The 14,853-nt window shown below is 39.4% G+C and overlaps 1 protein-coding gene across 2 annotated transcripts in view; it reads right to left on the bottom strand.

Annotated features, from left to right (window-relative positions):
* The window catches only part of GLRA2 (glycine receptor alpha 2), a 178,383-nt gene that overhangs the window by 93,652 nt on the left and 69,878 nt on the right, over positions 1–14,853 (bottom strand). For both annotated transcript variants that reach the window (XM_004758872.2, XM_004758873.2), the window contains exons 6-7: positions 14,535–14,672; positions 12,581–12,795 (exon numbers count right to left, since the gene is read on the bottom strand). In XM_004758872.2, the coding sequence (XP_004758929.1) occupies positions 12,581–12,795; positions 14,535–14,672 (353 nt within the window). The remainder of the gene's footprint in view (positions 1–12,580; positions 12,796–14,534; positions 14,673–14,853) is intronic.

The raw sequence follows: 14,853 nt of genomic DNA, 5'->3' as shown, positions 1-14,853 counted from the left end.
AAAAGAATGGCTTTGTGCCTAAATGTTCTCGTAAGCTCATTTGGAGAACCTGTATTTATTTGCTTTACCAAACAACTTTTATTCCTCTTTTTAAAAAAATTTTTTTATTTCTTTTCAGCGTAACAGTATTCATTGTTTTTGCACCACACCCAGTGCTCCATGCAATCCATGCCCTCCACAATACCCACCACCTGGTTTCCCCAACCTCCCCACCCCTTCAAAACCCTCAGGTTGTTTTTCAGAGTCCACAGTCTCTCATGGCTCACCTCCCCTTCCAATTTCCCTCAACTCCCTTCTCCTCTCTCATTTTAGAAACAAAATGTGCCACTTATATTGGAAATAAAAAAGTACCAGGATCATAGCTGTACAGTTCAGTAAATCACCACAAAATGCACATGCCCACATAACCACCCAGGTCAAGAAATAGAACATTCCTTGACCCCCTGAAGCTCAATCCCTCATGGTCCCTCCCAGTCACTAAGCCCTCTCGACTTTCCAGATCCCAACCGTAAACTCTAGTCCAAACATCCTAGATGAATTTTGCCGGCGAATGTTTTTTCTGCGTGTGTTAACTTTTCTTCAACATTAGATTTGAGGGATTCGTCTCTGTTGTTAAGTGAGCCTGCAGTTGTTACATTTTTGTACCTAGTATTTCACTGTATGAATAGGCCACAATTTATTTAACCGTTTTGTTGTTGATGATTACCCAGTCTGCTTTTGTTCAGCCTTTTAGCTGACATTGAATGGTAGATAATAGCTTATGCCTGGTGGGGCTCTTAACATAATCACACCTGGGAGCTGATGAAAATGGTGGTTAAAATGGCTATGGCCGACCAAAGCAGTAAACAGCAACTGAGTCTGTCAAAGAGTCTGCTGAGGAGGACCCTGTAAGGTAAGCCTCAGGAACCATTAAAAGTTCTTCATAATATGCAAGAGGGCAGTCAGGCAAGCACTGTCTCTCCATCCAAGAGCAAAGATGCCCACCGCATTCAGCACCCGGTGAATACAATATGCATAGCCACAGACAGGGATTTCGGGGCTTGGAAAATAACTTCTCTCACAGTCAGAGTTTCCACCTGAAATTAGCATGGTGTGGACAGCGGGGTGTAACTTAAAATTCTTAGTCCTTCCTTCACGAGGATTTGACTTGACCAGTGGTTTGAATCTTCTTCACTGGCTAGAAAAACAACTGGACAAATTACTTAACTTCTTTGTGTTTCCATTTCCCTACCTGTTACTCGATGATGCAAAATCGGGCATATGTCATCTGTTTGCAGTGACAAGACCTATGTGAAGGGTTTAGCACAGGGCCAGGCACGTGGAAGGAATCCCACAGCTGTTAACTATGAAAGATGGCGTGGCACCATGATTAGTCGTTAGGCTGAAACGACAGGTTTAGCTCTGTATGAACTTGAGCAAGTTATTTAACTCCTCTGTGCCTTGGTACCATCATCTCCAAAGTGAGGATAATAATAGTATCTAGTTCAGAGTATTGTGAAGTTCAAATGAATATATATTCTGGTACATGATAAACACTGAAAACATTTGCCCAGACCACAGCAAAATTCAGAGCTGCAGTTCTCAGCCCTGGCTACACATGAAATTTTTCTTTGAATTCTGATGCCTGGACCCTACTGCCGGATGGTTTAATTTCATTTCTCTGTGGTGAAGTCTGAGAAGGCTTGAAAATTTCCTCAGGTGATTCTAACATGCAACAAAGTCTGAGACCCTCTACTTTAGTGACACTTTCTATTCAGACCGATTAAGCTCTGGCAGTAATTCCTACTCTGATCACCAAACATTAGGAGCTGTTGAACATGGTCTTCTTACATTACTTCAGCAATAACTACTGAGGACTGCTTCTGTGTATGTCACAGGGGCTATGCAGAGTTGAATGATACTAGGTCCTCTCCACAAGGGGTTTACAATAAAGTTTACAATAAAGGACACATGGGCCCTGATCACTGAGCCAGGAGTCCAAAATGCAATGATTGATACAAAGCACGAAGTACCGTGGAGGCGAGGAAAATAGGTCATTTACATTTTATGGAGATCCATGTGGGCTTCATGTAAGAAGTAGCATCCACTTCAACCTGATTTTTTTTTAAGATTTTATTTATTTGAGAGAGAGAGAGAGAGCACAAGCAAGTAGAGGGGCAGAAGGAGAAGCAGATTCCCCGGTGAACCGGGAGCCCGACACCAGGCTGGATCCCAGAACCCTGGGATCATAACCTGAGCCAAAGCTAGATGTTTAATGGATTGAGCCACCCAGGTACCCCCACTTTAGCAGATTTTAAAAAATGAGAAGTGAATTGACTTTCATGTCATCAGTTTTCACATCCCTAGTAGGATTGCAGAGGTTCTTCTCATAACACACAAGTTTAAGATTTTATAAGCTCAGTTCATATGTAGTTTGGAAAATATTTTGATACTCCAGTTTCATCAAGGCACAGTCAGTTTTGGAAAGCAAATGAAGTTGTACCCCCTTCCCCATTATTGGGAGGGATGGAAAATGATTTGCTTTAGGTATACACAGTTGGCTTCAGATCGGAGCTCATGGCCTCTCAAGTCCTAGATGTAGCCCAAAGCAATCCTTAAGTTTAAATGCACAGTCTTTGATAACTAAAATCAGAAGAAAACAAAAATCCACTTGGTTTTTGTTAGGTAAAGAAAGGAGAGTATTTTCTGATGTCTGGGCCCCTAGGAAAGAGTACAGTGTGGCACCTGTGGCCCAGAGGGGCTGTCGAGAGCTCAGATGAGGAGAGTCCTGGATGCCTTCATTAGAATTCAGAGGCTCCACTTACAAGCAAACAAACTGGAGCAGCAAGAAGGGGAAATGGACACTTGCAATGGCACACTGAGAAACTTCCAAATTAGTTGTGACAGTGCCCAGGAAGCAAAATTTAGATAAAAATAGCCTGTATGCGGGACGCCTGGGTGGCTCAGTTGGTTAAGCAGCTGCCTTCGGCTCAGGTCATGATCCCAGCGTCCTGGGATGGAGTCCCACATCGGGCTCCTTGCTCCGCAGGGAGCCTGCTTCTCCCTCTGACTCTGCCTGCCACTCTGCCTGTGCTCGCTCTTGCTCTCTCTCTCTCTCTCTGACAAATAAAAAAAAAAAATAGCCTGTATGCACACTTTCTCATCATCTAAACCATTTATTATTATTTCTTTGGCTAGATTGCTCTCTATATAAGAAACAGCTATCAAAAAATGTCCATGACACTATTTGATACAGCCAGAGAAGGAAAACTTTAAAATAATGTAATTATGTTCTAGTACTATAACATAGGCAGTCAGGGTTCTCTGTAGTAATGAATAGCCAGCCAGTTAAGGAAAGATGGGCCCCTGGCTATGTGGGTTCCTTTTATTTGTTCTGTATCCTTAAGAAAGTTTAGATGGATTTTTCACAATGACTAGACTTTAGAGATGTGTATATTCATTCATTCATTCATTCATTCATTCTATCCACAAACATTTACTAAGCAGACACTATAGACTAGGTGTTGTTTTAGGGAGCAAACTAGATAAAGATCTTTGCCCTCATGGCATTCATAGTCAAGCTAGGGGAAACAAGCAATATACAGGAAACATAATCCATAATGGAGTTTTATACAAATCATAGTGTTGCTATAAGGTAATAAAGTACAGTGGGAAAACAAAAAAAAAAAGTGAGAAGTGGGTCAGGGTATTGATGAGGGCATGGGTGTGGTGATAAATGCTAGAAAAGGCTTTATTGGAGAGGCAGGATTTGAATAAAGACTTGGAAAGGGTGGAAACGTTTATCATGTAAATATCTGGGGACAGTGTGTTCCAGACACAGAGAATAGTCATTGCAAAGGCTTGGGAATGAGAGCATGTGCGTGGCATATTCACGAAACCCCAAGGAGGCCACTGTGCCTAGAACAAGAATAAGGAAGTGGTGGTTATCTGGCTGTCATCCTGGTAACTGAGATAATTGGGCTACATGAGATAATTGGGCTACATGTCTCTCATCGTTCAAATGCTAGCCTGGCAGAATTCACATGGTAGTGTGTATAGGATCGCAAGAGTAGCAAGAGAAAGCTAGCTACAGTATGCAAGTATTTTTGAAGTCTCTGCTTATGTCACATTTGCCATTGTCCCACATGCCAAGACAAGTCACATAGTCAAACTGACAGTCAGTGTAGGAAGGGCTATTACCCAAAGGGTATGGATACAGAGAGGAGAATCATTATAGCCATTTTTGTAAAAAATCTACCCCACTGCCCATACTCTACTGAATTATAATATATTTTATGTATATGTCAGTCTTCTTAAGAAGTTCTGTTTCTTTATGTAGTACATGTTCCATAATAGTTGATTTCCCCCTCACTGTGTGGCATTTATAAGAACCAAAGACTTTTAGGCTGTATGACCTAGATAGAGTTACCCATTTTAGTGAAATGGAAAGAGAGAGTTCAAAATAATCCTGTTTTTAACTTTTTGAGAAACCTCAAAAAGTTAAAAATAGAGCTATCCTATGATCCAGTAATCACTCTACTGGGTATTTGCCCCCAAAATAGAAAAACACTAATTCAAAGGGATACCTGCACCCCTGTATTCATTGAAGCATTATTTACAGTAGCCAAATCATAGAAGTAGAAGTTGCCCAAGAGTCCATTAATAGATGAATGGATAAAGAAGGTGTGTGTGTGTGTGTGTGTGTGTGTACCAGAATATTATTCAGCCATAAAGAAGAATGCAGTGACATGGATGGAGCTAGAGAGTATAATGCTGAGTGAAATTAGTCAGAGAACGACAAATACCATATGATTTCACTCATGTAGAATTTAAGAAACAGAACGAGGGAGCAAAGGGAAAAAAGAGACAAAGCAAGAAACAGACTCTTCATTAGAGAGAACAAACTGATGGTTGTTAGAGGGGAGGTGGGCAGGGGGCTGGCTGAAATAGGTGATGGGGGTGAAGGAGGGCACTTGTGATGAACAATGGATGATGCGCTCAAGTGTTGAATCACTATATTGTATGCTGGAGACTAATATAACACTGTATGTTAACTGTACTGGAATTAAAATAAAAAATAATAATCCTGAACCTTAGAAGCTATGCCAAAAAGATATATGAACTTCATGAGGACTTGAGCAGAAGCACAGCTTGGGTAGCTTCTCCCACTGTCAGCTTCACTGTAAAGGCTGCCAACAGTATTCTTTTTTTTTTTTTTTAATTTCTTTTCAGCGCAACAGTATTCATTGTTTTTGCACCACTCCCAGTGCTCCATGCAATCCGTGCCCTCCCTAATACCCACCACCTGGATCCCCCAACCTCCCACCCCCCCCCCGCCCCTTCAAAACCCTCAGGCTGTTTTTCAGAGTCCACAGTCTCTCATGGTTCACCTCCCCTTCCAATTTCCCCCACCTCCCTTCTCCTCTCCATCTCCCCTTGTCCCCCATGCTATTTGTTATGCTCCACAAATAAGTGAAACCATATGATAATTGACTCTCTCTGCTGATTTCGCTCAGCATAATCTCTTCCAGTCCCCTCCATGTTGCTACAAAATTTGGGGATTCATCCTTTCTGATGGAGGCATAATACTCCATAGTTAACAACAGTATTCTTGATCTAAAGTGCCACTGGTGCTCCAGCTCTGTCCCAAGAGAATTCGTGCACTTCATCTCTTTGCATATTTTTATCATATACTCATTATATCAACAACTCTTTAATTTGCTGTGTCTCAGGAAATACTGGAGGGAAAGTTTATGTAGTTTCCCATATATGCAGACATCTGGCTAAAGCAAGCAGGCCTGCAGATCAATTTGCCAAAGCTTGGCTTTCTTACTTTTCAACCTTTTATCTGAGAACTAATTAAAATCTTGATTTACAAGACAGAATTATTTTCATCTTTTTCCAGAAATACCAATCTGACCTAGGAGATTCATTCAAATTAGGTGGGGATGTACTTGACTCAAGGAGCAATCATTTTTACTTTTTTAGAGTTAAAAACAGACATCCAGACAAATTCTTACGTCAAAACTTCTGTAAGTATCAGCCTTACTGCTTTCATAGTTTCTCCTACTACAGTCTATAGCTAGAAACATTCTCATGGGGAATAAAGCAAGACCAAACATGGTAAGACTATGGCCTCTTTTGTTTTAAATTTCAAGCTGTCCTGGGTTTGGCAGCTGCTTGAAATGGTCCAGCTGGTCTTAGTTGACCAGATGGCTGAAAAGTAAGGGGAAATTTCCTTATATAGGACATAGGGCATTTCAGTTAATAATGGCCAAAGATAATACCTCTGGATCCGTGCTTTAAGGAGATGGTTAAGGATCTGTCAGTCACCAGCATACCACATCAACCCAACTGTCCCCTACCAACACTGACTCTCACCTCTACAGCCTCTGGGCTGCTGCTACAGAGGAGGACTCAAGACTCACCTAGGAGTAGCTTCAAACCATTCAGCAATAATAGCAAATACAGAGTAAAGGAAAATAATTGTTTAACTCTGTTTGGCCACATTCAAAGCCTGCCTGATGTCTCACAGCCTTCTATTCAATTCATCCTGGTTTTTTTCCTGTGGGTCAAAAAGACAATAATACACCCAGCTTTTAGTCTACTACTAGGGGTTTTGTGTTCCAAATAGAAAATTACCAGCAGATCAGCTTCTTGGAGGTTGGCAGAGATGTATATTTAAAAAACCAAATTTACGGCTTCAAATGGGAAGTCACCTATAGAATAGATACCATGCTGGCATTTCATTTTCCTGTATTTAGGGAGGAGATGGAACTTCTGGAAACCAAATCAAACCAAACGAAACCAGACCAAACAAAACAAAAACCACAAAAAGCTTTGGTTGGCAGGAAAGCAGGAAATTAACTTGGAATCAATAAACACAAGTTTCTTACTTGAAATGTGTTTAAAATTTGTGAAGCACGTTGGAAACCTGCCCAGAATGTCTTCTAGAAAAGCTTGTTTTGAGTGTAGCCCAAATATTATGAGTAGGAAGTCCTTGTTGCCTGGGGTGACCTTTGCCACCTCCTACCTTACCTATTTAATCTGCTTCATAGATTCAGCTCAGGATCCCTCCAAGCCATTTTCCTAACACTACTTCTCTCCCTCCTTCTCTGGCTCTCTTCTTCCAGCTCCTTTCCTCCCCCTCCATTTCTCCCTACTTCATTTAATAGGTTAGGCATCCTTCTGGGTATCCTTGTATTCTGCATTGTGTAACAATTACCCTTCCAAGTATCTGCCTCTGGCATACTAGAAGACAAGTTCCTGAGGGCTGGGTCTATGTTTTATTTATCTCTGATTTCCTTAACCTCTAACACAATGGGTGGCACAGAGAAAACGTTCAATAAATATTAGTTGAATAAATGAATGGATGAATGAATCAACAATTAAATTACACCTGGCATACCACTTAACCATAAGTCTTTTTAATACTGTATATTCATTTACTAACCCACTCTTTACTGAGCACCTACTATGAGTCAGGTGTTGTGTTAAGCAGTAGGTATGTAAACATGGATGATATCAATGGAGCCCTTGCCCTCAAAGGTATAAAGCTCTAAAATTAAGTATGTTTATTCATGAGTATAACAGTATGGGAATGGGATATTCTTTTCTCAGAATGTCAACTTAAGCCTCACTCTGAAGGGAGACTCTACACGTATGCATGAAGGATACAGGACTTGCTAGAACAAAGCAAATGTCATCTAGAGACAGTTGCACTCCCTACCCTGTAACATTACAGAAAACTAGACATTTGAAAAGAATTACTTGAAGTAATGGGATTCATGGATAACGACAGTGCTGTGGCCTTTTCCCTATTGTCCTAAAGATGGGGAGAAGAGGTTTACCCCCACGCTGGTAAGAGAAAAGACTGGCATCTCCTGCACATGTCATGTATCTGTTGAGCTGCTGAAATTTCAACATATTGCTCCTGGATCAGAGAGTAAAGGTGTTATTAGGAGAACTTGTCATGTATCCTCAGAAGTTTGGGTTTTTATTTAAAAAATGAACAGCAGTACTTGTTTCTCACCTGAATAAGTTCTGAAGGGAGTAAGCTAGCTAGAATACCTAAGATGGTAGGGTGAAAGCAAATATGTTAACAGTTAAGTTGCATTTCCACTATTTAGCAAGGCAATGAACACACATTCTTGGTGTACCAAATAAATGGTGTGGAAGGTAGATGTGAACCATCTTCAAAACATGTCAACCAGGAGGGCTATCTACTTGAGTAAGGAGAGACTGGGAGTAAGAAGTTGTATGAGATATGCTGGTAGGAGGTGATAGATAAGAGGAGATATGATACCAGCCAGAGATTGCGTTATTCATCCATGAATGGTGTCATGTGCAGGATCCCCAGGAATTATCAAGGAACTCAAGTTCAACCATCAAGAATGCAGTATTTGGAGGCTTCCCATTAGAGAAGGCAAAAGTTCAAATACAATAGTGTCAGTATTGTACAACTTTCTTCCATCCACTCTTTCACTCTCAGCCCTTAACAGTAGAGAAGCAAGCAACAGGAGTGGGGAAGAGAATTGGAAAAGCAAGGGTAACAACTGTGAAAAGCAAGGGTAAGAACAGACAAATGTCCACCTCTCTGGACATCTTCAAGCCAAAGATTAGGCCTGGGCTCAGGGCAAGGAAGGAAAAGAGCGTTGAGTTGGTTGTTAGAATAAAGTTTTATTTCAAGCTATCTGATTTTTTTAAAAAATCTGATAATGGACTGTGCTACAGTACTTATCACCAATACTTTAGCAGTCTATTAAATTGTAAAACACCTTTGGTTCATTCTGAGTCTAATGGCATGGCATATAGTAACTGAGAATCTATGGAATCCTTCTGAAGTGTCCTCCGGGTACAGGGGAAATAAAACCAACGGAGGATGTTTAATGGAAGTGACTGGAGAAAAATAGAGCCATTGCTTATTCAGATGCTCTAGAGCTTAACCCATTCAATAGATTGCCTACCTATGAAAGACATGTATGTGGGTTTATACACACACACATGCATATAACAAACTTTAGCTCGCCTCATTTGCATTATGATTATAAACAAATAATGGGCCATCCAAAGAACATGGTATCTTCTACTCATAAGGCCCTTTAGGAGTCTTCTAATATTACTTCCCATCCCATGGAGCAGCCTTTTCTATCATATTATGGACTGGGAACAAATAACAATAAAAATAACCAGAATGAATTGAGTGCTACCATGTACTAAAACTGGGCAAAATGATTTATATATGTAATACCTCATCTCATCCTAGTTCAATTTTTACAAGGAGCAGATAAGGTCATTCTCATTTTAGAAATGAGGAAACAGGCTTGGAGAGGTTGAGTGTAAAGAAGTCTTTAAGATCTAGATCGGTGAGGCCTGCCTGTACTTTAGAATATGTATTTGCGGATATATTCTTAATTTCCCAGAGTCTACTTGAGGACTTCTGAAAAGAAAGACATAGTCCTTTAGAGAAATTCCATTCTTCTGTCGTGTATGTGATATTATTATGAGATTCTCCATATATTAGAACTCCAATATTTTCTGTAAAACATTTATAGATTCTGTGTTAAGTCTATCTTCCACATGGTCTCCCATGGGGAAACATGGTTGTTCATTAACTTCTTTATCCACTCAATGAGGATTTATTGATCATCTAGCATAAGTAACAGACTGTACTAAATGCTGAAGTTAACCTGATGAACAAGACAAAATTTTTGCCTGAATAGGAAGATATTGGGCATCTCCCTACAGTTTGTCCCTCATTTGCTCTAATCATCCTCAATTTCTTCTTTGTTTTTCCAATCGTAAAATAAGATTTAAAAAATATATCAGGGCAAGATTAACCATGAGAGACTATGGACTCTGAGAAATAAACTGAGGGTTTTAGAGGGAAGTGAGGTGGGGAATGGGTTAGCCCAGTGATAGGTATTAAGGGGGGCACAGATTGCATGGAGCACTGGATGTTATATGCAAACAATGAATCATGGAACACTACATCAAAAACTAATGATGTACTGTATGGTGACTAACATAACATAATATAATAAATACATAAATGAATAAATACACACACACGTCTTCTAGAACACAATGAGACACAAGCCCTCATATACAAATATATAACGATAACACTTAGAAAAGCAAACAATAAAATCCTAAATATCCAAGATAGTGAGATAAATGGTGATTAATATACCAGATAGACTATTATGTCATTGAAAATTATGTTCATGATAGATTTTTAATGCTATGGAAATGGAAGATAGTATATAACTGTCTTTGTAGACAGTTTTGATCCTATTTTCTTGGTATGCATGTGTGTGGGTTTGCCTCCAAATGTGCATCAAAGAAAGGCTGGAAGAAAATATACCAAAGTCTTAACAACAGTTACTTAGTGGATAGTTAATGTTAATGGTATTTTCTATATCTTCTACTTTTTCTCTAACAAGCATGTCTTACTTTTAAAGTGCAAGGTGCATGCCTAGTCTGTAAAGAGCTACCAACTCTGAGACAACTGTACAATCAGCATAGTGGTGCTTCTGCTTGGGGACTACAGTGTTTATAAATTAAAATGAGTATGTGTGTGTGTATGTGTGTGTGTAAACGTATGGTCAATTTTTTTATTTTTCATGACTCACTTTTTATCCCATTTTCCTTTCTCACTGTTATCCAGATGAGTCACATCTCCCCACAGTCAGTTGAGAGCCAACCATGTTTAATAATAGCCTCAGAAAAACATACGTAGGATGATAAACCTGCTGATGGCAAAATGATAACCACTATGAGTTTGGAGCCAAGTATAAAATGAATTTTGATTATACTTATCTCTTAGTTTATCGGAGTTCCTGATTGCCTCTACAGACAAAGATCACTGATCAGTGACCATTGATTCAACAATAGTTTTGATCATTGATGTAGAATCATAATAGCTAATAAGAATGAATAGCAAATTTATAAAAACAGAAGCTCCCATTTTGAGATGAAATGACTACTTTTTTAAATAGCAATGGGAATTTGGAGGCTATAAATGTCTTCCTTTTTGACATTATCTGTTTACAACTTGTAATCAATTCTTTAGCTATCTATTAAATTGTAAACTACATGTTTTGTGCATGGGGTTTAATGGCATAGCATGCAGTGATGGCTAGAACTAATGACTTACAAGCCATAAGTAAATGAACCTGTTTGGGTTGAGGCACACAGTGGATTAAAATTTTTAGTAGGTAAAATTGATTTGTGATCATGTAGCTGAAAAGAAAGCTGTTAGTATTTCTGCTATCTGTATTTCAATAGGAATGCAACACAAGTATTTTGTACAATATGTTATCCGAGAAAATTAAAAAATATCAGAAATAGATTTATCCCTTTCTCTATTAGCATACAGATCTAATATTTATCTTTGGAGGCATAAAAGTTGGAAAGTTTGTATGACAGTTCCCCCAGCATTCAGTCCATCTCCAGGACAGCCACAGACCTCCTCCATATGTCATCTTATCTTCCAGCACAGCAGATAATGTGGAACATGATCTAACATATCTCATGTCAAATGCAGCACAATTGAACATAAGCTCAAGCCAGCAAAGATAGGGGATTATACCTCAATTATTTGCTGGAACTAGGTTTTGGAGAGACTGCTCAACCAGTATGAGACAGTGTACAGTGAATACTAAATTGAACTCACATTCCTGGAAAACTGAAGCCAGCAACTCAATGTACTTTTCCAGTGAAAAGGAAATACCCATAGGCACTCTCTCGGGGTGCTGGGACATTTCATGAACAGGACAGTTATCATTGTTTGTTTAGGCAATACTTACAACTATAGAGGGCCTGCCCTCACATAAAAATAAATTATACAGCCATTATGGATTACTATTTGAAATGCTACAAAATGTCTATGTGTACCTATTATCCATCTCACGCTTCTTTATCCACCTGCCATGGTTGTCAGAATTTTCACCATCTTGGAAGACTCCACTGTTCTTTCTCTAGGTAACCATGTCACTTGAAAATAATAGTGTGTCAGCCATTAAGGTAAATTAAGGAATGGCAAAGATTCATGCATCTGCTTTGCTGCACTCTAATTTTTATAGTTATATCTCATATATACTCAATGATGTAGCTTTTCTGTATAAATTTCCAGGAGCTTATTCAAACTTTTTTTTTTTTTTTTACTGTAAATGACTTCACTGAGTGTATGAATCACAATAGGCTCACCAATAAACACTTGGCAATATAGCATAAGTTGCATCAATCTTACTCTAATTCCTACAAGCTTCGTGGCTCATGAACAGCATGAGGTCAAAAGCAGTCAAGGACTTCTTAGACATAATTCCTGAGCCATGTTTCTGCCTCCACTCCTTCCTCTCCTCTCTCAACCCTGATTCCCCTCTGCCCTAATTGATCTGATTAGGAATCTCCCATGTCCTCAGAGCTCTAATTCTCTCAAACTCAGCTCTTCATTCTCTTCTTACATTGCACCTCCAACAGTACCACAGGATGCCAAACATTTCTGTCTTCACAGCATTCTCCAGGTCACAAGACCTTTGACAACCCGCGCCCGCCCCCCGATCCCCATCACTTGTTGTCAACTAAGGAGACTTCTTACCTTTGGCAGAGATGCCCTGGAACCCGAACTCTGGGTGGTCATTGTTAAGACGGTGGTGATGCCCAGTGCAACCCTAGCAGGGGCTGCATCCATGTTTATCCAAAAGGAGACCCAGGACAAAATGACTATCAACAGACTGGGGATATACATCTGGATCAAATAGTATCCCATCTGGCGTTCCAGGTGAAACTTAACCTCGATGCAGGTAAACTTTCCTGAAAGCAGGAAATAATGATATAAAATCCAATTCGAATTTATCTTTCCCATTCTTGCCTCCCATTGTTTAGTTTTTAATTACAGGTGGATTTGGAAGATGGCACAAAATGCTCACCCTACATAACCAATTCAACTCTTTTTTAACTCTACCAGTAATTCAATTAACAGTTGTGAGAATGAGTGATCTAAAGAGTCACAGGACTAAGGGCACCTGGGTGGCTCAGTAGGTTGAGAATCTGACTCTTAATCTCAGCTCAGGTCTTGATCTCAGGGTTGTGAAAAGGACTGTGAATTCAAACCCTGCATGAACCTACTTAAAAAAAAAAAAAAAGAGAGACACTAGACCAAATCATTTTTCTAAATCTGTGCTTGTAGCTTGATTATTTAGACAAAGCTTCAGAATTTGCAAGCCTGTCAGAAACTGACCAGTAGAAATAGTCACATTTTGTGAAGTTATAATATGTAATATATAACATATAATATATAACCTGTGGTATATATGTATAGCATATAATATATAATGCATAATATGTAACAGTTGAAAATAGTAAAGTTCACGTGGGGCTCTCAAAGTATTTGGAAAATTGTCTATCTTTGTGATATTCATAATAAGAGAAAAATGTACATTTGTGTATGCCCTGCATACAATCTAGTCATTGTAGCAATTTTCTAGCTTTCTGGGTAATTGCTTGAGGACATTTAGAATATTCCTAGAATCTATTTACAGTGTTACAGTACTTATAAAAAAGAATACATACAAAGATATTACAACTTTTAACATACTATAAAGAGACAGATGTTCCTGCCCCTTGCCATTTTTCTTCCTCTTTAATTGGTTTGGAGACAGAACCCTGGAAGGTAATTTGGCTTAGTCGACACAAATTATGAGAGATAAGGTCGGATTCCTCTTGGTCAGGAAAAACACCTTGGAATAAGGTTTTGGCCACTTCATAAGAAGCACTATTGACTATTGGAATACGTATTCATGAACATTCTATTTAGCAAGTGACCTGGAGCAGTCACTGAATAAACCATCCTGTCTAGCTTTCCTCTCCATGATCAGCTTATGTGGTATCAAACACCGGGACATTCATAGGAAAAGCCATCAACTTTACTAGACAGGCACGATTTTCCAGGTAACAACATATGCCCACTTGTTACTACCAACTCATATTCTCCCTCTGACCCATGTGTCTATCAGCACTACTGACAGTGCATGGCATCAGAGCCAGCTGAATTCCCATCAGCTGGTTTTCATCCAAATTCTTATCACCATCACCACCAAGGAGTGGAGTGCATAGTAACTGTATTTCTGGGTTTACAAAGACCTATGTGGTTATTCCTCTCTTCCACTAAGTCAGAGAATACAAACTGATCTGAGGATCCAATGGCAAGAGTGGATGTCAAGAATGGACCAGAATTTATACGTTTCCTGCACTATATACAAAGTCTTGTACACATTTCCTCAGACTCATTTGACAGCACATGGTCAGCAAGGGAACAACAGAAGAATCCCAAATCTTTTTCCTTTAACTCCATTTTGAAAAAATTATCTATTGGGCTCACTGATTTATGCCAGAGGGCCCAAGCATCTTATCTGTAAAGGGGGTTTTGAGCCAAGGTCTGTGTCTTGTAGCTTCATTTTCTTCATAAAGATATAGCAATTAAGGGGGTGTGGTATGTAGGCCATGTTGCAGACTAGAGCCCACTTGGGCTTAGCAGCTGAAAGTAAACTTACCAGTGTTATAGTGCTTTGTGCAATAGCCAAGTTCCTTTTCTTCTTTCAAAATAAACTGAGGCAGGGTCAGTCCTTCAGCAACTTGAACTGGACCATCGCTTAACCACTCAAATATCAGGTCATTCATCGTGTACCCAACTGGAGTAAACAAATCATAGCGAAAAATTAAATGCATCTTTCCAAGAAAGTTTGAAAGTCTAGCCATGTAAAGAACAAACAAGAAAACCTTCTAAAGCAGACACATGCTCAATCAATTCAAAATCATTTTTAGTAAGGGAGCTACAATCATCATGTCAGCTACATGTCATTGAAGCCAAAG

This window comes from Mustela putorius, unplaced genomic scaffold (genome assembly GCF_011764305.1).
Source record: "Mustela putorius furo isolate JIRA1106 unplaced genomic scaffold, ASM1176430v1.1 tig00003836_pilon_pilon_pilon, whole genome shotgun sequence".
Lineage (NCBI taxonomy): Eukaryota > Metazoa > Chordata > Mammalia > Carnivora > Mustelidae > Mustela > Mustela putorius.
The sequence above is the reverse complement of the archived record's forward strand: the minus strand, read 5'-3'. Positions and strand labels throughout refer to the sequence as shown.